Source organism: Panthera uncia, chromosome B4 (assembly GCF_023721935.1).
Source record: "Panthera uncia isolate 11264 chromosome B4, Puncia_PCG_1.0, whole genome shotgun sequence".
NCBI classification, from domain to species: domain Eukaryota; kingdom Metazoa; phylum Chordata; class Mammalia; order Carnivora; family Felidae; genus Panthera; species Panthera uncia.
In genome coordinates this window covers 93,717,034-93,744,129 of record NC_064809.1, presented here as the reverse complement: position 1 = coordinate 93,744,129, position 27,096 = coordinate 93,717,034, and the positions used below count along the sequence as shown (strand labels likewise).

At 38.6% G+C, this 27,096-nt stretch overlaps 1 protein-coding gene across 2 annotated transcripts in view; it reads right to left on the bottom strand.

Moving 5' to 3' along the window:
* The window catches only part of TMEM19 (transmembrane protein 19), a 43,573-nt gene that overhangs the window by 998 nt on the left and 15,479 nt on the right, over window positions 1-27,096 (bottom strand). The window contains exons 3-6 of one of the 2 annotated variants that reach the window (XM_049625975.1): window positions 25,881-26,018; window positions 25,247-25,501; window positions 24,209-24,418; window positions 20,827-22,357 (exon numbers count right to left, since the gene is read on the bottom strand). In XM_049625975.1, coding sequence (XP_049481932.1) covers window positions 22,194-22,357; window positions 24,209-24,418; window positions 25,247-25,501; window positions 25,881-26,018 — 767 coding nt within the window. In that variant the 3' untranslated portion in view covers window positions 20,827-22,193. Of the gene's footprint in view, window positions 1-20,826; window positions 22,358-24,208; window positions 24,419-25,246; window positions 25,502-25,880; window positions 26,019-27,096 lie in introns of those variants that run through there. The other variant, XM_049625974.1, reaches the window with a different exon arrangement.

The window sequence follows — 27,096 nt, the reverse complement described above, 5'->3', positions numbered from 1 at the left end:
TCTTAAATTTTTTTTAATGTTTTTATTTATTTTTGAGACAGAGAGAGACAGAGTATGAGCAGGGGAGGGGCAGAGAGAGAGAGGGAGACACAGAACTGAAGCAGGCTCCAGGCTCTGAGCTGTCAGCACAGAGCCTGATGCAGGGCTCGAACTCATGGGTGTGAGATCATGACCTGAGCTGAAGTCGGACACTCAACCGACTGAGCCACCCAGGCACCCCATAAACTTATTCTGGCTTCTTAAAATAAATTAGGAATCCTTCTAGTTTAAACAATAACTTTCTTTAAAAGGAACAGAATTACCTATTCTTTAGAAGTTGGGAACTCATCTGGTACTGGAGCCTTTTTCAAGTACTGAATTTTTTTTTAAATCATCTTTACTATCTCTTTTATAAAGATTGTAATTTGTATACAGAGTGCACATATTTGGTAATTTATATTTTGCCAGAAAATTTTCCATTTCATCAAAGGCTTTCAGATTTGTTGTTATAGAATTGCTAGTCATGTATTCTCATAATCCTTTTAATCTCTGCTGAATATGTTGTATGTTTTCTTTCTCATGTCCAATTGTGTCTATTTTTGCTCTCTCTCACTTAATCAGACCCATGAGCTTATTTGTTTTTTTTCTTAATATTTTTCTAGATGAGGCATGTGAATGATCTATTCTCTGAATTACTGCACATTTTCTTTCTTTCTTTTTTTTTAAAGTCTATTTATTTATTCTGAGAGAGAGAGAGAGAGAGAGAGAGAGAGAGAGAGAGCAGGGAAGGAGCAGAGAGAGAGGGAGATAGAATCCCAAACAGGCTCCATGCTGTCAGTGCAGAGCCCCACTCTGGGGCTCGATCTAATAAACCATGAGATCATGACCTGAGCCAAAATGAAAAGTAGGACACTTAACCAACTGAGCCACCCAGGCAGGCACCCCTGAATTACTGCACATTTTCCGAGATTGTTCTTTGGGGTGCCTGGGTGGCTCGGTTAAGCATCTGACTTCGGCTCAGGTCATGAACTAGGGTTTGTGAGTTCAAACCCTGCCTCCAGCTGCCTGCTACCAGAACAGAGCTTGTTTGAGATCCTTTGTTTCCTGCTCTCTCTGCTCCTCCCCTGCTCCCTCTCAAAAATAAATAAGCATTTAAAAAAAAGAAAAGGACTGTTCCTTCATTTGATGGGGCTAATTACATCATAGCTAAGTTAAAAATCTTGCCTTTTCCCATTGTAAAGATCCTATTCTACTGCCTTGAAGCTTCTGGAGTTAACAGTAAGTTCAATGCAAATCTGGTTCTTTTTTTCCTTTTCAGCAATTTGTTCTTTCTAAATGGTAGCAAATAATATTTTCTCTTTATTCATAGAGTTCAGGAATTTTTATCAGGTTGTGTATGTATATTTTCTTATCAATTCAGTCTACCCTGAATTCTGGGAGCCTTTTTAATTTACAAAATCAGATCTTTCAGCTCTCTTTTTTTTTTTTTAATTTTTTTTTTCAACGTTTTTTATTTATTTTTGGGACAGAGAGAGACAGAGCATGAACGGGGGAGGGGCAGAGAGAGAGGGAGACACAGAATCGGAAACAGGCTCCAGGCTCCGAGCCATCAGCCCAGAGCCTGACGCGGGGCTCGAACTCACAGACTGCGAGATCGTGACCTGGCTGAAGTCGGACGCCCAACCGACTGCGCCACCCAGGCGCCCCTCTTTCAGCTCTCTTGAATGCTTCTTTTTGTCTGTCTAGAGTGCCTGTTGTTTATATGTTAGGTCTTTTGCCTTTCTGCTCTTAGTTGCTTGTTTGCCCTCTTGATTTCCATGTCTGCTTTTCCTTTGCACTTTGAGAGCATTCTTACACTTTACTTTCTAGGCCACTACAGTGACCAACCAATCTTTTTCAGTTTATCTACCAACATATTTAGTTGGAGATTTCTGTTTTATATGTTTCTAGTACTTTTTCTTTACTGCACTTGAATTTCACTAGTTTTAAAAAACAATGTGAGTTGTTCTCTTTGAAGAGATTATTTTCTGTTTATGACTCTTTTCCTGGTCTTACCTATATAGGGTGATTTTCTTCTCTTTTCTTTCTTTCTCTCTCTCTCTCTCTCTCTCTTTTTTTTTTAATAAGCTCTATGTGCAGTGTGGGGCTTGAACTCACAACCCAGAGATCAAGAGTCATATGCTCTACCAACTGAGCCAGCTAGGTACCCCCGGGGTGCTTTTGTTTTTCTTTCTTTTTTTCTTATTAGGGATCAGGTCTTGAAGGACTTGAAGTCTAATAAGTGGTTTTTTTGGAGGACTTGAAGTCCAATAAGTAGTTATTAGACTTGTACTGATAATGCAGAAAGCAGGCAGGTTATCACTTCTCTTCTGATTCCAAAAATGGAGACCTTATAACAAAGTAGATAAGAATGAAGACTTTGGAGCCAGATTGCCTCAGTTCAAATACAGCTCTGCTGTTTACTAATGATGTGGCCTTGGGCAAGTTACTCAAACTCTGAATTTCCTTGTTTATCCAGTGGGGAAAATAATCACAGCATTCTTGTGAGAATTATAAGGGTCTACTTTTGTGAAATACTGAGAACACTTCCTGACAAGCATATTGGCTGTTTTTAAAAATTCCTTCTGAAAATGGATGAATATGTGGTGGAACAAAAACTGTTAAAACTTTGAGCTTTCTAGCTTTCCCTCCCAATTGTTCTCCTTTTGGACTACACATTTGAATCACCAAGAAGCTTGAGAAATTTTCTCGCTGTACCCCAGACTAATTAGATGAAATTTCTCAAAAGGGGAAACAAGGCAGTGGGAATTTTTAAAACTTCCCAGGGGATTCCACTCTGTAGCCAACAATGAGAGCCATTGCCTTAAACCCTACACCAAAGGCAATCCAGTGTTTGCTTCTTGAGCTACTCTTGTATTAGTCATTGTAGATATGATTTCTTCAGACAGGTTCTTTTGCTCTGCAGAGTACAGATCTTAAAGAGAAAAAGGTCTACAGAGTGAGGCTAAACGTCAGCTTCAAGGAACTTTGGAAGAACCTAGTTATTTTCCATTACACTAAGAGAGAACCCAAAGTCTGACAAGGCAAGTCTCTCTGGGGATCAAGTCCCTGTCTGCGCCTCTAGCCTCCTTACATCATTTCCCCTCTGCTCACTAGGCTCCAGCCTAGCCAGCCACCTTTGCATTTTTTTTTAATGTGTCAAGCTCTTCCTGTCTCAGGACTTTTCTTATACCTGGAATTGGCTATTCTTATACCAGGAATGCTCTCTACTCCCTACACTTTACCTGACCATTGCTTACTGTCACTTAGAAAAATATTTCGTGACCTTCCAATAAAATCAGTCCTTCTAGGGCCCACTATTCACCAACACTGAAGTTTCCTTCACAGAACCTACCACAATGTGTAATTATTTACTTGTGTGATTATTGGTGTAATGCCTGACTCCTAACTGGACTATAAGCTTTATGTTTATTTGGTTCTACTTCTTTCTCTCAATACCTTATGGCTAATACTGTGCAATATACCCAAGAGCTCATAAATAAATATTTAATAAATCAATAAATGAAAAGTGTTAGTTCTTGGGGCACCTGGGTGGCTCAGTTGGTTGAGCGACTGACTTCAGCTCAGGTCATGATCTCACGGTTCATGAGTTCGAGCCCCACGTCAGGCTCTGTGCAGACAGCTCAGGGCCTGGAGACTGCTTTGAAATCTGTGTCTCCCTCTCCCTCTGCCCCTCCCACACTCACACCCTGTCTCTCTCTCTCTCTCTCTCTCTCAAAAATAAATAAATATTTAATAATGATAAAACAAAGTGTTAGTTCTTAATTTTGATCCATGATTAAAAGATTAAATTTTAGGGGTGCCTGGCTGGCTCAGTTGGAAGAATATGCAACTCTTGATCTTGGGGTCATGAGTTTGAGCCCCACTTGAATGTAGAGATTACTGGGGGAAAAAAAAAAGCTTGAAATTTAGTCCTGAAAGGAGTTTTTGATCATCTGTTTCAAACAGTTTGTGATTTGAATGAAGAAACTGAAGTATGTAAATGACTTGCCCAAGTATGTAAATGACTTGCCTAAAATCATTCAGCTAATTAGTGAGGGAATTAGGACTCATTCTCATTTCTTCCATTTCTAACTCTGATGAACTTTCTGGTACTAAGTGATTTGCTGCTGCAGATATAAAACAAGAAGCTCAAGAAAGTAATTTATATATATGGAATGAATGAAGATTTAATACACTCATCATTCAGAAAAATAATTTTTACTGAATGATAATATAAAGTAAGTGTTAGAAGATGTTGAAAACTGAACTGAGTGTTAGTTTTCAAATGAAAGAAGTGAATAAATAAAGACTTAGTTAAATCATTGTGAAAGGTTGTTTGCAATCCTTAGTCCAGATTAGATTACTATTTGGAATGTGTCCAGATTCTCAGAAAAGTGTGGCATCAACCAATAAAAAAGCAACCACTCATTAAACTCCTATACCTTGGCTAAGTGATTTGCATACACAAACCCCAAATAGCTCCAACTTTGCAAAGTAGATATTATTATTCACAGATGAGAAAATGAGACTCATTATCACATAGTTCACAAATGGTTAACACTGACACCACATTGGTCCCACCTGACATGTAAAGAGCTTGGAAGTCCTCACTTCCAACCTCCCAACAAGAAAAAAGCTGAACAAATTGAAAATCAACAACTTTTCTCAGATCTAGCAGAGAACTGAAGTCACAGGGCAAACTGCTGCCCTAAAAACTGAGAGACAGACAAATGGATACAGAGAATCACAGTTGACAGGGAGCAGAAGCCCAGGAGCAAAAACCAGCAGCTAGAGCCAGTATCAGTGAGAAAACTTTAAACTACAACTAAAAAGATTGTTGGAAACTCACTGCCGACTCACTTGAGAGTTTAAAACACCTAAGAGGCCCAGGATTAGGAAGGCCCTTACACTTTCCTAAATTTTACCATGAAGAGCTATACCAAATTTTCGCTGTAAGGAGCAGAGAAAAATCCCTTGAGGGGCAGGAGGACAGTAATCATTTTTAGAGTGCTAAAGAGCTCTCAGTTCTCCTTCACAAAGTGGTCCTTCAAGGAAAACTGTTTTACTGAAGCCTAACTGACTGGGGTTTTCCCAAAGCCTAACCCACCTGGGGAAGGGAAATACCCAACTCCAGCCTCCTCTAGCCTTTGACAAGGGGGAAAGGAAATAACCAACTCAAGCTCACCAGAAGATGGAGACTGAATTATAGGATTATATAACACTTCTCCCACACTTTGCCATCTCATCAAGAGGCCTTCTGAATAATAATAACTGGAGATTAAGGCTAAAAGAACTGCAAGACTCAGACTCTATTCTTAAATTCCTATTCTAGGAATACCCAAAGACAATAGGGGAGACAAAAACAAGGACCCTAGGGGAAATTTTAGTCTCCGACACCACAGCAAGCATTAAACATAGCCCAACTCCTAGCAGGTAAACATAAAAACTCACACCAAAGGCCCATACCTGGTATCTCATGTGAGCTTTCAACAAAAAATTACAAGGCATGCTAACAGGTAAAAACCAACCTTAAGAGACAGCAAGCATCAGAACCAGATTCAGACATGGCAAAGATTTTGGAATTATGAGACAAGGAATTTATTTATTTATTTTTTAAGTTTATTTATTTTTGAGAGAAAGACAGAGAGAGTGAATGGAGGAGGAGTAGAGACGGAGAATCCCAAGCAGGCCCTGCACTGTCAGTGGGGATTCTGACTCAGGGTTTGTACTCAGGAACTGTGAGCTCATGACCTCAGCCAAAATCAAGAGTCAGACACTTAACTGACTGACCCAGCCAGGCTCCACAAGACAAGGAATTTAAAATCAACTGATTAATATACTAAGTGCTTTAAAGAAAAAAGTGGACAATGTGGAAAATGTTGATGAGTTATATAAGCAGAGGGATAGAAATCCTAATAAAGAGTCAAAAGGAAAGGCTAGAAATAAAAAACACATAACAGAAATGAAGAACGCTTTTGATGGACTCATCAATAGACTGGAACCTGGGTGAGGGAAGAATTAGTAAGCTTGAAGATACGTGAGGCAAAAACTGATAGAATTGCAAGGAGAAATAGATATGTCCACTATTAGAGTTTGAGACTTCAGTAACTATCAGTAATTGACAGATGCAACAAGCAAAAAATCAGGAAGGATAGAGTAGAATTGAAGAGTGCTATCAATCAACTGGATGTAATTGACATTTATAGAATACTTCATCCAACAACAGCAAAATACACATTCTTCTTAAGTTCACATGAAACATGCACCAAGATAGACCACGTTCTGAGCCATAAAACACACCTTAACAAATTTAAAAGAATAGACATCATACAAAGTTTGCCCTTAGACCACAAGGTAATTAGAAATCAATAACAAAGATAGCTCGAAAATCCCAACATATTTGGAGATCAAACAATATACTTCTAAATAATACATGAGTCAGTGAATAAGTCTCAAAAGGAATTAAAAAATATTTTAAGGAGTGCCTGGTTGGCTCAGTCAGTAGAGCATGCAAGTCTTGATCTCAGAGTCATCAGTTCAAGCCCCACGTTAGGTATAGAACTTACTTCATAATAATAAAAATAATTTTAAAAATGTTTTATAATAAGTAAAAATTGAAATACAACCTGTCCAAAGTTGTGGGTTGCAGTGAAAGTAGTGTTTAGAGGGACATTTATAACATTGAAATGCATTTTTCTTTTTAAGTAGGCTTTACATCCAGTGTGGGGCCCAATGTGGGGCTTGAACTCAAGACCCTGAAACCAAGACCTGAGCGGAAATCAAGAGTCGGACATTTAACTGACTGAGCCACCCAGGAATCCCTGCAATGCATTTTAGGGGGGAAAAAAGGTCAATCGTCTGAGCTTTCAATTTAGGAAAGCTAGAAAAAGAAGAGCAAATTAAATCCAAAGCAAATTAAACCAGAGGAAAGGAAATACTAAAAATTAGAACAGAAATTAATGAATTTGAAAACAAAAACAACAGAGAAAATTAACAAAAAGTTGGTCCTTTGAAAGATCAATAAAACTGAAAAACCCCTAGTCAAGCTAACCAAGAAGAAAGGATAGAAATTAAAAAGAAAAAAAGAGGAGATACAAATTACCAATATCACAGAGGAAAGAGGTATCGTCACTACCAATCTCATGCACACTAAAAGGATAATAAAGGAATATTATAAACAACTATTCCCACAAAGTTGATAACTTAGATAAAGTCAACCAATTCCTTGAAAGATGCAATAAACTAAAACTCACACAAAAAGAAATATCTGTCTAAGCCTATGTATTAAAGAAACTGAATTGGTAATTAATAACTTTCCAAGACAGAAAGCACCAAACCCAGATGGTTTCACTGGTGAATTTATCAACCAATTAAGGAACAAATTTAAGGAACCAGTTCTCTACAATGATGTAAAAAGTAGAAGCAAAGGGAACACCTCCTAACCTACTCTATAAGGCCAACATTACTTAATACCAAATCAGAGATATTATCAAGAAAGGAAAACTATGGACTGATGTCTTTCATGAGCATAGTTTCTGTGGGTCAGGAATTCAGGAGCATCTTAGCTGGGTGGTTCTGGCTTAGAAACCCTCATGAAGCGGCAGTCAAGAATTTGGCCAAGTAGAAGACTTGACAGGAGGATTTATATCACATGGTGCTGGTTGTTGACAGAAGGCCTCAGTTTCTCCCCATGTGGGCCTCTCCACTGGTTGGTTAACTGTTTTCCTGACATGGAGGCTGGCTTTCCCCAGAATGAATGATCCAAAAGAAAGCAAGGTAGAAGCTGTAATGTCTTTTATGACCTCGCTTCAGAAGTCATATACATCATTTCCTCAATATCCTATTGGTTGCACAGACTAGCTCTATTCAGTATGGAAAGAGACTAAACCAAGAGCCATCTTAGAGGTTGTTTATGACAACATACAATGGAATCCTTTTAGCAATGAGAAGAAATCACTAACACATACAACCATTTAGATGAAGCTCAGATATTATAATGAAAAAAAAATGCCAGACACTAAAGAGTATGTACTGTACTCTATTTATACGATGTTCTAGAACAGACAAAACTAATCTATAGTTATTACCTCTGGGAAGGGGAGTGATTGACAGGAAATAACCAAGGGAATTTCTAGGGTGATAGAAATGTTCTGTATCTTGATAGGGTGTGCCTCACATGGGCGTATCATTTGTCAGAGTTGTACAATTAAAAATACTTGTGTATTTCAATGTAGAAACATTTACCTCAAAAAATAGTCCCATAAGAAAATCAAGTGAGAATTGGGAATGAGTATACATGAATGTAGTATACATGGAACAAGAATGGCAGAATATTAATTATCGAAGCTGAGTGATAGATATTTCAGGGCTCATTATATTATTCTGTCTACTTTGTATGTGTTTCATCGTTACAAAATAAGTTTAAAAACTAAAGCCAAACTGTTTTGTGTAAAAGTTTATATTTCCTTTTGTTCTAAAATGCGAATTAAAGGGGCGCCTGGGTAGCTCAGTTGGTTAGACATCTGACTTTGGCTCAGGTCATGATCTCATGGCTTGTGAGTTTGAGCCCCGCGCCGGGCTCTGTGCTGACAGCTCAGAGCCTGGAGCCTGCTTCAGATTCTGTGTCTCCCTCTGTCTCTGCTCCTGCCCTGCTCATGCACGCGCTCTCTCTCAAAAATGAATAAACATTTAACATAAAAATATATTTAAAAAATAAAAATAAATAAAATGCTAATTATAAGAGCATTTGTATCTTGTGAAGGCTGCATTTTGAATTGCATACCAACAAAGTCAGAGCACCTTAGTAACCCTGATTACAATTAGGTCACAAAAATCTGGTGGTGGAAGATGGGTAGTGAGAAAATCTTCCAGGAGCACATTTTTACCTGCTTTGTTAATTATGTAAAAATTGGTGAAACTCATTAAGCTCTTAGGGGAAGTAGGCCAGCAAACATGACATAAAGATAGCTAAGACCATGCTTCCTTTTCTCTTTTTTTAAGTTTTAAAAAATGTTTATTTATTTTTGAGACAGAGAGACAGAGCATGAACGGGGGAGGGTCAGAAAGAGAGGGAGACACAGAATCTGAAGCAGGTTTCAGGCTTTGAGCTGTCAGTACAGAGCCTGACATGGGGCTCGAACTCACGGACCATGAGGTCATGACCTGAGCTGAAGTCAGATGCTTAACCGACCGAACCACCCAGGTGCCCCAAGACCATGCTTCGTTTTAAGCCAATTTTTTCCCTTCTTCCACCCAAGGGAGGCTGAGCAGGGACAATGGTGATCTCAACATTTAGAGAGCACCTACTACTTGTAATATTTCCTGTTTCTTTCCTCAAAGGCTTTAAGCGTATTTGGCTGTGGGTATGGGGATATGAATTAAGTGGAAGAGTACAGGAATTTGTCAAGTGGACACAGAGATCATTTTACCATACTCCTATCACTTGAGGATCTAATTTTTAACATGAAAGTACATACGTCTACTTACAGATGCCAGTGAACTTCTGCCAGAACCCTCAAGTATGGAATAATGTGGAGATATGGGAAAGCATAGGATATATTCTAGGACTAGGAATAGTCTAGATGGCCTAGATACATGAAGGCCATGTTTGTAGGGGAATAACTATTGATAAGGCCAAAGAGCCTAGGGATCCTTATGCCTAATAGTAGGCACCCATTCTTCTCACTAGGAGAAAAATGGTACCAAAAGCTTAAGAATGAGGTTTTGGTTAAAATAGCGAAGTGTGAAAAAGAATATCTTTCTTGGGGCACCTGGGTGGCTCAGTTGGTTAAGCATCTGACTCTTAATTTTGGCTCAGGTCATGATCTCACAGTTTGTGAGTTAGAGCCCCGAGTTGGGCTCCGCACTGCTTGGGATTCTCTCTCTCCCTCTCTCTGCACCCCTCCTCTGCACATGTACGTGTGCATGCTCTCTCTCTCAAAATAAATAAACTTAAAAAAATAGTATCTTTCTTATCTCTGGCAAAGTGAATTATATGGCACAGTTCATTTATATAATATTAGGAGTTATCTTTTTCATAGAATAATAGCAATAATAATAAATATAAAAGAGCAGAACTACCTTGCAGTTGCATGGCACTATAAACATGTCACATAGTAATGATAACACTGACTGCTTAATATATACTAGAGACTGTGCTAAATATGTTAGATGACTTAACTTACTTGATTCTCACAGCAACTTCATGCACTAGGTGCTGTTGGTAGCCTCATTTTATGGATGAGGAACTTGAGATACAGAGGTCATGCAGCTACTGAGCAGAAGAACTAGGATTTGAATCCAGGGGACTGTTCTAGCTCCAGAGACTGTTGCTGCATTATTGCTGCATGTTCTATTAGTTTTCTGTGGCTGCTGAAACAAATTATCATAAACTTAACGGCTTAAAACAATACAAATTTATTGCCTCAGTGCTCTGTAGGGCAGAAGTCCTAAAATTAAGGTGTCAGCAGGGTTGCGTTCCTTTCTGGAGGCTCTAGGAAAGAACATGTTTCCTTGCCTTTTCCAGCTTCTACAGGCTGCCCACATTCCTTGACTTATAGCCTCCTTCCTCAATCTTCAAAACCAGGATCTCTCTGACTCTTCTTCTGTTGTCACATCTCTCTTTGACCACAGCCAGGAAAGGGTCTCTACTTTTAAGGGTTCATGTGATTCAATTGGACCCATTTGGACAATCCAGGATAATCTCTCCATCTCAAGGTTCTTAATCTTGAACACATCTGCAAGTCCTTTGTCATGTAAATAGGTTCTGAGGATTGGAACATGGACATCTTCTAGGGACTATTATTCTGCCTCCCCCACGTTTTCTCCAAAGGCTTTTCACATATATAACTCATGTGATATCAACAATATGGCGGAATAGAAAATATTCATATAAGGTCATGTGGGTAGCTCAGTTGGCTAGGTGTCTGACTTGATTTTGGTTCAGGTCATGGTCCCAGGGTCATGAAATTAAGCCCCACATCGGGCTCTGTGCTGAGTGTGGAGACTACTTGAGATTCTCTCTCTGTCCCTCTACCACTCTCCCCGGCTTGTGCTCTCTCTCTAGTGAAATAAGTAAATCAATAAATAATGTTTCTCTAAAACAAATAAATAAATAAATAAATAAGTAGATAGATAAATAAATGCATATCAATCTCATTTTTCCATATAGAGAGACGAATACTGTTTTTTGTCCCAAGATCGTACAGCTAGTATTAGGGTCCTTTATGAATGGGTCGCAATCTACCTCTTTGGCTTCATTGCCTTCCACCTAATCTCTAGTCTCAGTGAACTTTTTCCCCCCCTCAAAAAGTCATACCCCTTCAAAACTCAGTCTTTAAATGTGTTGTTATACTCTCTGGAGGGAGCATCTTGATTTGCCAAGCCACCAAGATGACACGCAGCCGTCCATGGAGAACTTAACAACTTATGGCACATTTCCTGGGCTCCTCAGCCAGATCAGCGTTATAAAGTGAGGCCAGAGAGGAGAAAGCTTCAGCAAGTAATGAAGAGTTTCTTTTCATTTTTTTTTTTTAAGTTTCTTTCTTTATTTTGAGAGAGAGAGCTTGTGAATGTATGTGACCAGGGGAGGGGCAGAGAGAGGGGGAGTGAGAGAATCCCAAGCAGGCTCCGAGCTGTCAGTGCAGAGCCCAATGTGGGGCTCGAACTCATGAAACTGTGAGATCATGACCTGAGCTGAAATCAAGAGTCAGACACTTAAACCGACTGAGCCACCCAGGCACCCCCAAAGAGTTTCTTTAAAGTGAGTGGTAGCTGGATTGTGAATCCCACTTGGGGAGAAGACTTAAAGTGTACCTTTGGTGAGTGTTTCCTTTAGTTGGCACAGAGAGGACTAGTGCCCAAGTCATGCCTAAGAAAGTTAAAGCTGTGGGCGCCTGGGTGGCTCAGTTGGTAAAGCCCCACACTGGGCTCCATCAGTGCGGGGACTGCTTGGGATTCTCTCTCCCTGTCTCTCTCTGTCCCTCCCCTCCCTCACTCCTCAAAATAAATGAATAAACATTTTTTTTAAAGGAAAGTTAAAGCCGACTATATCATCCTGGGGGCTGACTCTTGCCAGGGATTCCAAAAAGCAAGCAAATGCTTGACTGTCTTTGATGCTAAAGCCAGAGAGAGCCTGCTGCCCTGAACTGGCCAGCAATTCCAGGCATGGTAAAAGCAAGACAGTTTTCCCAAGCAGCTTATGTAGGTCATCTGGTAAAACCCTATCATGAGGTTGTCTTGAATCCAGTCCAATAGGGGTGCCCGACAAGTGGGAATATCTCAGCAGAAAGAGCATGATGACCAGGAGCTGAGGAAGTAAGAGTGGTAGAGTGTTAGAATAATGGCCCCCAGGGCATCACACCTCTCTATCACCTTTCTCCTCTACAGTGTAACTAATCCTTCCATGGAGCTGTGGGGTACATTTCCCCACCCCTTGAATTGTACTGGCCTTTGGACTTTTTTGACTAATGACTAGCAGAAATGACATCATGAGACTTTTGAGGCCAGGCTTTAAGAGAACTTGCAGCTGCTACTTGTGCTTTCTTGGAACACTTGTGTCATCAGTGTAAAGAAACGCATACTGGAGGATGACAGACAGGTCACGTACAGAAGCCCAGCCAAGAGGCAAGTGCCATCCAGTGCCAGACATACAAATGAGGCCTTCCTGACTAGTACCTCAGCCTGTCAACTCTCTGCAAACCTGAGTGAGCCCAGCTGACATGTGGAACAGAATTTTCCGGCTGATCCTAACCCAAATTGCCAGCCACAAAACTAAATGCAAATAAATGGTTTTTGCTTTAACCCACTAGGTTTGGGATGGTTTGCATTAATAGATAACTATTAGAATTAGAAAGTGGCTGCAGGCAGCCACTTGAACCAGAGATGCATCTGCTGCTTCAAGAACTGTCAAAAAGGGGCTCAGCAGGCAACCTCCAGATAGCCGACAAAAGCACCCCCCAAGCTAGCACCAGCCTTAATCTTCTATCTACCAAAATCATCCAATAACACCAGCTTAAGCCATCTGCCGTGCCTAGACAACCAAACTATCTTTACACACATCTCTTCTTCCTGCCTCTATCTCCCTTCCTACTTCCACACCAGTGCCTTAATCCGTTCAGACTCCTGTGAGAAAATAGCACTAGTCCCATTCATGAGCCTCCCCTCTCATGACCTAATCACTTCCCAAAGACTTCACCTCCTAATGCCATCACACTGGAGGTTAAGATTTCGATATGTGAATTTTGGGGACATACAAATATGCAGCCCATAACGAACAGTATCAGCAAACCTTCAATTTTGTCATTAGTCTCAGTTCAGCATTTAAAATAGCCATACCTGGCTTAAAAAACAAAAGCAAAAAAAAAAAAAATCAAATTTGACTTAGTCTTCTCAGCTTGGACCTGCTTCAAGCTAGAAGCCTGCTGTGGGAAAGGGGGACACAGTTCTCTATTCTCTCACAGCTCACCTACCTACTTCCCCACTAGTTTCTAGGAATAAGAGAAATGTCAAGGGTTTTCCAGAGTTTTTATAGAAAGTTATGGGAAGTTTTAAGGGGCACCAGAAGGCAAAAATAAAATCACTTAAAAAAAATCATAGTAGACACACTGTATTTGATATTTGTTCATGGTGGTTAGTTACACACATTTGTCTCCCCCACTCTTATCAGATGGGCACCGTTCTTGTCTTACTCTTCTTTGATTCACCAACTTCAAACACAGTTCCTAAAGCATAGAGGTACCAAATGAATGTTTGTTTGACTGGAAGCTAAAACCCAGGTTTCCCTACGTTGGGATTAAACCCTCTATCACTGCTCAGGTGAGACAGGACATGAAATAGTGAGAAATATAAAACAGAATGGTATGCCCGGGACCAGACCCCTCAACAATCATGGTTTCCTCTACACCAAAATACACTCACAAAAGGATTTAGGTATTTTCTTTCCTTCTTTTTAAAGCAATAATCATCAAATAGAACATTCCATTTACTGTGATATTTATTTCATCTTTTTATTGAAATAATAAATGCATATAAATGTTTAGCTTGACACATTTCCACAAATGGATCACACTCATATAGACAAAACCCAGATCAAGAAACATGTTTTAGCACCTCAGAAGCTCCTCTCTTGAAACTTCCATTCATTCTCTATCCTCCAGGTAACCACTATCCCTGACCTCCTATAGCACAAATGAGTTTTACACATTTTTGTTCTTTATGTAAGTGAAATCCAAGTATGTATTTTTTAAACTTACTTTAGAGAGAACGAGCAAGTTGGGGTGAGGGGCAGGAGAGAGAGAGAGAGAGAGAGAGAGCGAGCGAGCAGGCTCCATGCTCAGTACAGAGCTTAACGTGGGGGTTGATCCCATGACCCTGGGATCAGGACCTGAGCTGAAATCAAGAGTCAGACACTCAACCAACTGAGCCAGCCAGGTGCCCTGAATCACAGTGTACATTTTTTTGTAAGTCTAATTTCTTTTGCTCAACTCATCTATACTCAGTGCAGGTGTAGCAGGTGTAGGCTGTTCATTTTCATTGTTTTTTTTCTTAATGTTTATTTTTTGAGAGAGAGAGAGAGAGAGAGAGAGAGAGCGCACAAGCAGGGGAGGGGCAGAGAGAGAGGGAGACACAGAATCCAAAGTAGGCTCTAGGTTCTGAGCTGCCCACACAGAGCCCGGCATGGGGCTTGAACTCACAAACCATGATGTCATGACCTGAGCTGAAGTCAGTCGGACGCTCGATCGACTGAGCCACCCAGGAGCCCCTTTTCATTCTCATTGTTATACAGCATCTCCATCCTGTGACCATTCCACAGTATATTAATCTGAGGTATGGCTGATGGGCATTTGGTAGTTTCCAGTTTGACCATTATGAAGGGAACTGGTATGAACATTTCTCTTGAGAATATGGCTAGGCATGGAATGAATGGGTCAAACTATGTATGTTCAACTTTAGTAGACGCTGCTGAATACTTACTTTCACAACATGGTTACACCAAATTTATATTCCCTCCAGCCCTGTAAGAGTTGCAGCTATACTACATCTCCTTTAACATTTATTTTCTGTCATTTTTCATTTCAGCCATTTTGAGAGGCTGAGTGCCAGTGTCGGCTGTTCATTCTCATTGTTATAAACCATTTGCATCCTGTGACCATTCCACACTATAGTTTTTTTCCCTCCTCCCACCATCCAGTGTAGTTTTAATTTGCATTTTTCTGATGACCTAAAGAGGCACATACGCATATGTCTATTGTCCATGTGGATACTCTCTTTTATGGAGATGCTGTTCAGGTCTTTTGCCTATACTTTATTTCTATACTTCATATTTCCATTTTCTATTTCTATTTTTCTTTTAAAAACTGTATTTGCAGATAATTGTTTTACATTCTAAATATGAACCTTTTGTTGGATACACATGGGCTGCTTTTCACTCTTAATAGTGTCTTGATGAACAGAAAGTTAATTTTAATATAGTCCAACTTTCTTTGTGGTTAGCACTTTTGTGTCCCATTTGAGAAATCATGATCCATGCTCCAGGGTCACAAAGTTCTTCTGTTTTTCTCAACACCTTTATTTAATCTTTCTCAGTTAGATCTGTAATACATCTGGAAGTTATTTTCTTTTTTTTTTTTTTTTAACATTTATTCATTTTTGAGACAGAGAGAGACACAGCATGAATGGGGGAGGGTCAGAGAGAGGGAGACACAGAATCTGAAACAGGCTCCAGGCTCTGAGCTGTCAGCACAGAGCCCAACGCAGGGCTTGAACTCACGGACCGCGAGATCATGACCTGAGCCGAAGTCGGACGCCCAACCGACTGAGCCACCCAGGTGCCCCTGGAAGTGATTTTCTATATGATATGAAGAAGGGGTCAAGATACTTTGTTTTCTTCATATGGATATTAAATAACCCAGCACCATTTACTGAAAAACCATCATGTCCCCTCTGTACTGTATTGTGATAAATCAGGTGGCCATTTGCCTATTCCATCTCCCCCTTTAACAAAAAATACTTTATTAATTACAAAAACAGGAATACTCATTGTAGAGGATATAAAAAACAGTTAAAACAAAGACAGTGTTAAAACTCTAATAATCCCACTTCCCAGGCATCATTAACAGTAAGGATGCATATACATCTTGACATTTTTTTGATGGCTATATAGCTATGGATATTTTTAAACCAAAATGAAACCATACTGCCAGTTCTGGCTTTTAGACTACTTTTTACTTAATAGCCAATACAAATAACCCAAAACCCCCCAATAAGGAATTATAGATGGTGCTCTCTAAGCTGGAATATTTCCTGGCCATCAGAAACATATTCACATAATTTTTAATAGCAAGGCAGTGTTTACATTTTAGTGTTAAGTGATGATACCAGGCTGTGAAATTGTATAGTGTGACCACAATTATGTAAAAAAACCCAAAAAACAAACAATCACACTCAGATTAAAGATGGGAAGAGCGCATATACTAAAATATTGTGCTTGCCTCTGGGCAAGATGTGAAATAAATCTTTTTTCCTTTCTACACCTTTTTCCTATTTTCTAAATTTTATATAATGGATATATTGCATTAAAATCAAGAAAAAGGTTATTTCATTTATTTTTTTTAAGTTTATTTATTTTGAGAGTGCATGCACACATGCATGGGAGGAGCAGAGAGAATGAGAATGAATCCCAAGCAGGTTTCGTGCTGTCAGCATGGAGCTCCACACAAGGCTTGATCTCACCTGAGATCATGACCTGAGCTGAAATCAAGAGTCAGATATTCAACTGGCTGAGCCGCCCAGGCACCCCTATGCATGCTAGTTCTTAGCAATGAGAAGACTAGCAGTTTGAAGAAGGTTAAGTATTAATATAACGACTCAATAAATGTTTATTGTGTGATAACTGTTGTAGTTAAGTGTAGAATGTGTATGGGCATACCTAATTCAGCCTAGGAAGACTGTTAGAGGAAGTGCCACTAAGCCAGTTTTTGAAGGATCTATAAGGGAAGAGAGAGGGAAGAAATTCCAAGTAGAAAAGACAGTGTTAGAAAAACACTACACTCACTCGTATGAGATGGTATACATATTTTTAAATTTCAAATCTGATCAATGGGCTAAGATTCCTTATGGTTCTTTGTTCTAGAATTCAACAACGTGTTGACAATTTTGTCAAAAGTGTTTGCCATGTATAATTCCAAATGCAAGCAGCTAAGATGAGAAGAATGTAAAAAATTGGAAAAAAAATCACACTCAAAATATACACACGGGTACAGAGATATGTGATACTTGTATTAACGTTTGCAACAATCTAAAAGTGAAGGTGTTAAAGTACTGCTTTGAGTATCCACTGTTACTTTTCATTATGTTATACTAAACTCCCACTTTAGTCTTTCAATTGAGTACTAATAAGGTAGTTTATAAAGAAAAGGAAAGCCATTTAAAACAATGGTGGGGAGGGGTAGATGGAGAAGAGAGGTAATTTCTAGAGATTACTTTGAGTATCTTCTTGATTGGTAGAATAAATGCATTTGATTGTAGATGTTTTAGAAATAACACATTGATATTTTGGTATACATCTTTTTCACCCTTTTTTTCTCCTTAATAGATTTTTCTTGGATGAAAACATCCAACTTAAAGCAGCGAAGTCATAGTATTAATTATAACAAGATCTCATTGATTAAAAATAATATATGTTAAAATAAACCCAACACAATTACTGTGTAGAAAAGATCTCAAATTTCTAGTGCTAAGTTATTTTGGGAAAGGTAGGAGAGGGCCACGTCTGTTGAGGGGGTTGTGGAGGCAAAAGGATATTTTAGTTTTATCTCTAATATACTAATATTTAAAAAAATAAATTGTGTATTCCATAATAATTAAATATTAACAACAAAAAAGAAAAACTATCTGGGACACATGGCTGGCTCAGTTAGTGGAGCGTGTGACTCTTGGTCTTGGGGTCATGAGTTCAAGCCCTACATTGAGGTAGAGATTACTTAAAAAACTAAAAAATAAATTTAAAAAAGAAAGAAAAAAAATCCAAACATTAAAAAAAGGGTTGCCACATGTATAAAATAAATTTTGAAGGTGGTGACGAATGAGAGTTAACATGTCTAGTCCTGGCAGAGAAAACAATTTTAGGAGCCTTACCCTGATTATCATTTCCTGACTCATTAGTTTCAAAACCATTAATAGTGTGTCACATGACTGATAAATGCTGGAATCATCACAGTCCTCAGAAATTCAGGTAGCCAAACTGGTTTTTTTTATTTTTTATTTTCTTCCAGAACAATGTTCCTGATTATCAGCTTTCAGTGACTCTTAAAGGAAACACTGATTAAAGTCAAACAACTTAATTTAACAAACATATACCGAACATCTATATACTTTTTAAAATATTCAGGACCAGGTGCACTGGGGTGGCTCAGTCGGTTAAGCGTCAGACTTCAGCTCAGAGCCTGGAGCCTGCTTCAGATTCTGTGTCTCCCTCTCTCTCTGACCCTCCCCTGCTCACACTCTGTCGCTCTCAAAAATAAACAAACATTAAAAAAAATTTTTTTAATAAAATATTCAGGACCATTTGGAATTATAGCAACAGATACTCTATTAGGAGATTAAATAATTTAGCTGCATAACTGTGTTTTCATCTTTAAAATATGTACAATTCACCTGAGATCTGGGGGCTAAGACAGTTTTTTTCTCACTGTGATGGCATCAGCAACAGCAGATGAAGGACATCAGATGATTGCACTCCAGTATATCTGCCGTGCATAATAGGTAGCAGCCGTTACTACTACAGGCATGAGGCAGAGTTTATATCTCACCTTGCATGATTTTTCTCTCCACTAGGTCTTTAACTGGGATGGGTCTGGCATTTCTGAAGCTAGCATCCTACAAATACAGCAGTTAGAAACAAGAAAGAAATTTGTACACCTTGGTTGAGACACTCATAACCCAAGTAATGAGAAAAGCTAAGAATGGAATGACCTGTTGTATCAATTCATTGTTCTCCTGGTAGCTCCATTTGATGAGTCTTCATATGCCACTCCTTGAAATCTTTAGGTCTCCTTCAAAAGCTTCAAAAGCCTTGAGCCACATAACCTTCCTCTCCTCTACTGTATAACAGTATGATAAAAATGGTATGTATACCTTTAGGCTGCCCTAGGTAGGCAGTACGTATTGTTTTGTTATACTCTTACATGGAGTTCTTTCTATGAAAGTGTTTTTATTTTTTTCTATCAAAAAGGTTTTGTTTTTAATGTTTACTTCTGAGAGAGGGAGCGAGAGCACAAGTTGGGGAGGGGCAAAGAGAGAGATGGGGACAGAGGATCTGAAGCCGGCTCTGCAGACAGCAGAGAGTCCGATGTGGGGCTCGAACTCACGAATCACAAGATCATGCCCTGAGCCGAAGCCAGACACTCAACCTGCTGAGCAACCCAGGTGCCCCAGAAAGTGTTTTTAAAATAAACTGTTCATTCAGTAAAGAGGAAGAAGAGGTTGAACTAGTTAAATATTCAATTATGAAGGATGTTACAATAAAATACATCTAAGATTAAAGAAAACAAAAAGAGCCACAATTCCTTATCTGTAATTCTCATATCCAAAAAAAGCTCTGAAAACAGAAAGTTCCTTCCTAAATTTGGTGCCAAAACTGACCTGATCTGAGGCTCTCTTTATAGTGTTCAGTTATCACACTTGGTGGTACTATTCATACATTCACCATAGAAACATTAGTGTATTTGAGAATAGGTACCACCTGAGACTCTTTTTTTTGGGAATTTAAGTAAAATATATGTACTCCATTAGTTTTCTAAAATCTGAAGATTTTGATTCCAAAACACAACTAGACCTAGGTTTTCAAATAAAGGCTTGTCAAGCAGTATTTCCCTACACCATTAATGATACGGTGATTCTACCAAACCCAAAGATGGTTGCAATAAATATTTATATTCCATTGTATGTCATGAGGATGAATCACCAGGAAAAGAGAAAAGGCATGTTGGAACAGATACAGGCTGTTCAAACAATAAACAGGCTGCATCAAAAACTGACACGGGAATGATTTGGTAAGTGATGTGGCCATAAGACACAGTATAATTACCAGAAGCTATTAATGCAAAAAGAGAGCATACAGCACTGCTACTAACAGCTGTCTGCATAAAAATGGAAAGTCCCATTCTTTTGAAGCTTCTTTTATATATGGTGCTTTAGGACATTCTTATTTAGTAGTTCTCAACCTGTCTAAACATTAGAATCTCCTAGAGAGTTTTCTAAAAATAACCTATGCATGAACCTCACCTTCAGATGCTCAGATTTACTTGTCTGGAGGGGTTTTGGCAAATATTTTTAAAAACACCCTATGCCTGGATGGCTCAGTTGGTACAGCATGGGACTCTTGATCCCGGGGTTGTAAATTCAAGCCCCACATTGGGTGTAGAGATTTAAGAAAAACAAAAAACACCCTATGTGATTCTAATGTACAGCAAGAGCTCTAAAATGTCCTAACACCGAGGCTCTACCCCAGAACAGATGAATCAGAATCCCTGGAAGCAAAGCCCAGACACAAGGGTTTTTTTTTTTTTTTAAAGATCCTCAGGTGATTACACTCTATACCCAAAGGTGAAAACCGATGCTTGAGACACACTGTGTTGCTTGGCTTAAGGATTAAGGATGTCTGCGTTGTTTTTTCTCTCCCCTTCCCCTTCCCCCCTCCCCTTCCCCCCTCCCCCCCCATCTTCTTTCTCTCTCTCTCTTTTCTTTCTTTCTTCCTGAGTCAACACAGGTCTTAATTATCACTGTAGTAGAGCCACCAGTAAAGAATTTTTTTTTTTTTTACTCTTTATTTATTTTTGACAGAGAGCGAGCGAGTGAGAGAGAGAGAGAGAGCATGAAAGGGGGAGGGCAGAGGGCAAGAGGGAGACAGAGAATCTGAAGCAAGCTCTGCATTGTTAAGGCTGAGCCTGACTTGGGGCTCGAACTCACAGTGAGATCATGACCTGAGCCAAAGTCAGTCATGAGCCAAAGTTGGTCACTTAACCAAATGAGCCACCCAGGCGCCCCACCAGTAAAGAATTCTAAGCTTTATCCACTCTAAAATAATAGTGGCTTAATTCATGCAATCTCTCTTCAATTTCAATGCAAAAGAAGGGGGAGGGATGTGTGGAAATCACATGAGAAATATTTTTAAATACTTTCAACAACGTGCTCACTTCAGCAGCACATATACTAAAATACTTTGAGCAAAATAATCCATACTATATTAAACTCCTTTGGTGCACAGTAAATCAAAGTGAAAAACAAAACTGAAAAGTAGAATTCATTTGAGTTTATATTGTACAGAAGAGCATAACTTAAGTACAGAAGAGGAAATCATAGCATCTTCCAGTGAATTCTAGGTAGCAAATAAAAAAACAGTTTCCCAGTGACTCTAATTGTTCAGGATGCCAAAGTAAAACAAATTCCTATACAAATTTCAAAGAAAACTAGAAAATACATTAAAAAATATTAAATACAAGATAACTTCTCAAAGATCAATTGAAATAGAAGGTGCACATATCTTAGATATAAATCTTTTTTGCTTTTACTTAAAAAAGTATGCTTTCTAATGGTCATATGAAAAAGACATTTACTTTTTTCCCATTACTAACCCTGAGAAAGGGAGAACAAATGTGGAGTAGGCCTCATAGCTCATTAAGAACCAAACTCCACACTTTTCCCAATTGTGTATGGCAAGTAATGGAGTCCAGGATTACACTTATTCAGGATTCCACATACACATATCAGTTTAAACCACCCCAAACTACAATTTGGGTAACTGTTACATGTGGCATTACACTTTTAGTCCCTATACTGGTTTAACGAGAACAAAATCTATTATTTACTCTGTAGGAATTTTCAGTTCAGTATATAGCAATATATATGGATATCACAGCTTCATTGCTCAAGAAGCTCTACTCAGCAGAAGAAAAATATGAATAAGTTCTGTGTATACTTATCTTTCACTACAAACATGTTAGCTGTTACAAGGGAGTTAATGAAAGGAAAAATGTGGAATTTCATCACAATGGAATATGGGAAGAGCTGATATTTCCTCTTTGCCATTGTAATTATTCTTTTTACGATGAAACTCAGAATTGCAAATTTAGCTGAATTTACCACAGTTTCAACCTTTGTAAATGAAATAAAGTTCACTCGCTGGGCCAAAAATGGCAAGCAGCAGTTGGGAGCAAGAGGGCAATAAGGACAGAAGAAAACAGATTCACTGCATTGTTATCAAGAATCGGTTTCCCTGCTATGTACTTCACCTCATTCACTGGGCTGTTGACCACCATGCCAGTGCTTTCATCTAAACCTGGAGTAGAAAAGAAGCAAGTGAGGTAGAAAATCCAAATGACTTGATTTAAAACAAATAAGCTCATCCCTTCCAAAGAATATAATCTTTGAAAGATTCTCAGCCACTTAAAATTGATTTCAGTGGAGGCGCGCCTGGGTGGCTCAGTAGGTTAAGCATCCTACTTTGGCTCATACCATGATCTCACAGTTTGTGAGTTCGAGCCCTGCGTTGGGCTCTGTGCTGACAGCTCAGAGCCTGGAGCCTGCTTCGAATGTTGTGCCTCCCTCTGTCTCTGCCCCTCCCCTGCTCATGCTCTGTGTCTCTCTCCCTCAGAAATAAGATAAACATTTAAAACAAATTTTTTAAAAATTGATTTCAGTGGATAATTAAATGGGGAGAGATATGGAACCCTCAATTACAATAGACTTTTTTGAAATGTGATTTTCAGTACACCTTAATACTGTTCTCTCAACACTGCTCGAATTCCTTCACAGGTGGAAGGGAGAACATTAAAAGTAGAGATGTCATGAAACCAGAAGACTAGGCCTGCAAGACCAATAGGGATCATGTCTTTGGCCTCTGCACTGGAAACCCAGGACGCAGCACGGTGCCAGCACAAAGGAGGCACACAAAGAATTAACGAGTTAATCTGTCCCAAGATTAACAGATTATTTTTTCAACCCACTCAATATGATCAGAAACTTCCCCAGTTAGAGCCCAGTTTAGAATAAACCTAGGTTCTTAAAAAAAACAAGAACAAACAAAAAAATGTAGGGATGGAGGAGGGAGGGAGGGAGAGGGAGAGAGAGAGAGAGAGAGAGACAGAGAGACGGTGAGTCTGTGTGTGTGTGTGTAGTTACTGACCTTTACCCTGAACTAAAATCAGACTGCTTCCTCCTTAGTATCTAGATGAGACTAACAAATCTGAGAGAACAAACATTCTGATTGGTGGGGAGCGAAGCATAAGGGCAAGTAGATGATCTTGGCACATGAAAAGAAATAGAAGGACTGTACACAGAGAAACTTTCTCCAGACTCCCAGCTTCTTCACTGTATGAGTCAAAGGAGAACACATGGTTGGTCAGAGTGTGGAAGAAATACACACCTACCAGAATATGTCAGTATACTGACATGACAGGACAGCCTCAAAAGCAAAGCACAGAAAATTGTGGGGAAAACCAACTCTCCCATGTATCTTGAGTGGAGCTAAAAATTCAGTGGGGACAGAAAGCATTATGTCACAGTAGAAAAGTAGGTCATATGTGTACAGAGTAGTACAATAATTCTTTCTCAAACAGACTTGAAAAACAAATAGAGGGTGGGCATTAAAATGATCTTATCCGAAATGTTCTGCTTTCCTGGGATTAGATAAAGTCCCATAAGCAAAAGTATCTGTTTCCTGCACTATCATATCCTCCCCACATAGCTTCTATTCATTGTTCTGTAGGACTAATTCTCTTTCAATTAATTTAACACACACAAAAATTAAAATCAAAATTGTGGAAAAGATTCTGTCCTATCATTCCTGGCCTCTCAATTTCCTCTTTGAGATTGTTTTCGGGGCGCCTGGGTGGCGCAGTCGGTTAAGCGTCCGACTTCAGCCAGGTCACGATCTCGCGGTCCGTGAGTTCGAGCCCCGCGTCAGGCTCTGGGCTGATGGCTCGGAGCCTGGAGCCTGTTTCCGATTCTGTGTCTCCCTCTCTCTGCCCCTCCCCCGTTCATGCTCTGTCTCTCTCTGTCCCAAAAATAAATAAAAAACGTTGAAAAAAAATTAAAAAAAAAAAAAAGAGATTGTTTTCATATTTTCTCCCCCCATATTTGTTCCCATTTAATATACTAATAAGTTGCAATAATAAAGTGATGCTCTTACCAGTAAATTGCATTGTAGCTCCTAAGTATGAGTCTACAACTGATCCTAGTAATCCAGCCAGACCCCCAAATGCAATAATTGGCCACTGGGGAGCAGAAATGTCCAAATCATTAACAAAAACCAACTGTGTGAGGAAGTACGTGATGCCCACAAAGGTACCACCAAGGAGACTGGAGGCAAGGCCCACCACTGTGACCCCTCCATTGGTCCCTGAAGAAGAAACATAGATAAAAATAATCTGGTTAAAAATCAACAAACACATAAAATCAAGGAAAGCAAAAAATTGTAGTACCTATCTTACTAAGACTAATTCAAAGAAAGGGTTCTCTTTCATACAATCCAAAGCTCATAGCCTACTTAAAAAGAAGTCTTTTCTGCATATTAACTCCTGACATTATAAGCAGTGCGGGGGAATGGTTCAATGGAGCCAGGCTGCCTGATTTCAATCTTCCTTCTGCCACTTCCAAGTTATGTAACTGTAGTGAAGTTACTTAACTTCTCTTAATTTCCTTGTTAGATGAAAATAAATTAAAGAACCAATACACATGAATATTGAGAATATTAAGGATGACGATAATGAGGAAGAGATAAAAAGGAGGAGGTGAGGAAGAAAAGGAAGAGGAGGAGAAAGTAGAGGAGTAAAAGACGAGGAGAAGGAAGGGAAGAAGATGAAGGAGGAGGGCGGGTGATAACAGAGACAAAAATGCAGTAGTCGTAGTAGTGGTAGATGATGATGATAATGGTAAGGGAACTGAGATCTGTGGTAAAGCACTAACCACATAACAGGTCCTCAAGAAATACTCTACTATTCCTTTCCTTTTCTCCTCTCCTACTGATAGGTCTCTGCATTCCTGTATTATTTATCTAGGACTTGCTAACATTTCCTGCAAATATTATTATCACCAATTTAACAGCCTACAGTAATTTTCCAATTAAGGGAATAACCAAAATTCTTAAAAGCCTCCTAGGTAAGAAACACAATCAATCGGGTTTTTTTGTTCACTTTGTTTTTTTGAAGAAATTTAAATATAGACTCACCAATTGGAACTTTTTCCCAGGTTGTTATTAGCCTTGGCGGGCTTTTACTCAGAACGGTGCCAACTTCTGAAGCCCACGTGTCTCCAGCAGAGCAGGCCAGTGCAGCCAAGAGAGACAAACACATCCAGGAAGCAGTGTACTGCTTGGAAAAATCTATTGGGATTTCCCCAGGGCCATTTTCTATCATATACAGCAGGGCCAGCTCTGTAGGCACAGCTCCATTACAGAATACCTGAATCCAATTCCTCTGCCCGCCTACAAACAAACAAGTACATAAAAAGGACAAGAAACGTTTTCTCCTCAGAAGGGCAATCATGCAGTTACAGGAATTTATTTTAATGTTTAAGAAAAGAAAAATGACTACAATTTTAAAAATGACTAAAATCGGATAGTACGTTTTTCTATATTCTATATTATTTTAGAATAATTAATGATAGATTCTAATGCTTCTAAAATTCGCTCTTACTTTTATGGTGAAGTAATGATAAAGTAAATTAGGCTACTACTTAAAGTTATTCTCATCTAAAATTTATCTGTTTCAACAATCTAAACATGTTCTTGCTGTAAGCTTATAATACGTTAGGATGAAATAAAGGTTACTATTTTGAGTGATATCAAACATAATTCATTTTACCTTCTTTGTATTCTGAATCTAGACGCTTCTTTATTTCTCCCTTCCATTTAGTGAGTTTTGAAGAAGAAAGGAAAAACATCAGCAAAGAGGTAAAAAAGCTGTAATTTGCAATGGTTAGGATAAATCCAACCACAAGTCCTGAAAGAAACATATATATACACAGAATTATATTTAGTCCATACATTAATGCTGTGAAAAAAAAGAATGGATTTTTTTTCAATTCTTTTTCACATTAAACCTGAAATGTACATTTCTAATACATTTTCACTTTTATCAGTTCAGATATTACCAAATAGTAAACTAAATGTTGATTTCATTAAATTGAGAGATTTTTTTTAAACCATATTTTGACCTCCTTTCAAACTATGAATATATGAATGTATTACTGTAGACATTTTATTTTATAATCAAATTACAGAACACAATAAATAGCAGTGATTCATTATTAAGCAATACATATTATATATGTTATATACAACATTTGGATAGACAGCTAGTTTGGAAAATTTCAAAGTTAACTGTGGATCTCTGCAGAGAGGTTAAACTGTGGCATCTTTCAGGCTTCTAATTTTTACATTTCCCCCCACAGTCTAGATCTTTTTTTCTACTTAAAGGCTAGCTTTTTGGCTTTTCAAAAACAGTTCTACATGCTCTATTCTTGAGCCTCATAAACTATGGGAGAAGATATAGATAGTGTTTCTTAGCTATGTTTTCTTATGTAAATCTATGAAAACAGTCCTGGATTTTATGTGAAATTAAAAATGGAGTATTTTCTGTGAATGTATTTTTTAACTTTTTCTTTGTTTCTTTTATTGGACAAAGAAGAAAGGGAACATCTTACATTTTTCCATGAATGACCAATTTCAAGGAAGGCTTATCAGGAGAGCAAAAAAGAGGGAAGCTTACATTAAATGAAACAGAAAAGAAAAAAACAGAAAGAAAGAAAGATGTACTCTTGATATTATAGCAATATGTAAAGAGGCCACTGAAATCAACTGCTAAATCAGTCAAACATGCTTGAGACTTAACTTGTTGTAGGTTACTAAACTGAGAAATTATAAAGCCTGTCTCTCAATAATTCTATAAAGAAAATGCACATCTGCTGGAATTAGCTTCTTAAATTACTCAGATAATCCTTAAAGGCCTTTGTTAGAAAATTTGAAAATAAATGTTCTTATGAGAGATGCCTGGGTGGCTTAGTCGGTTGAGTGACTAA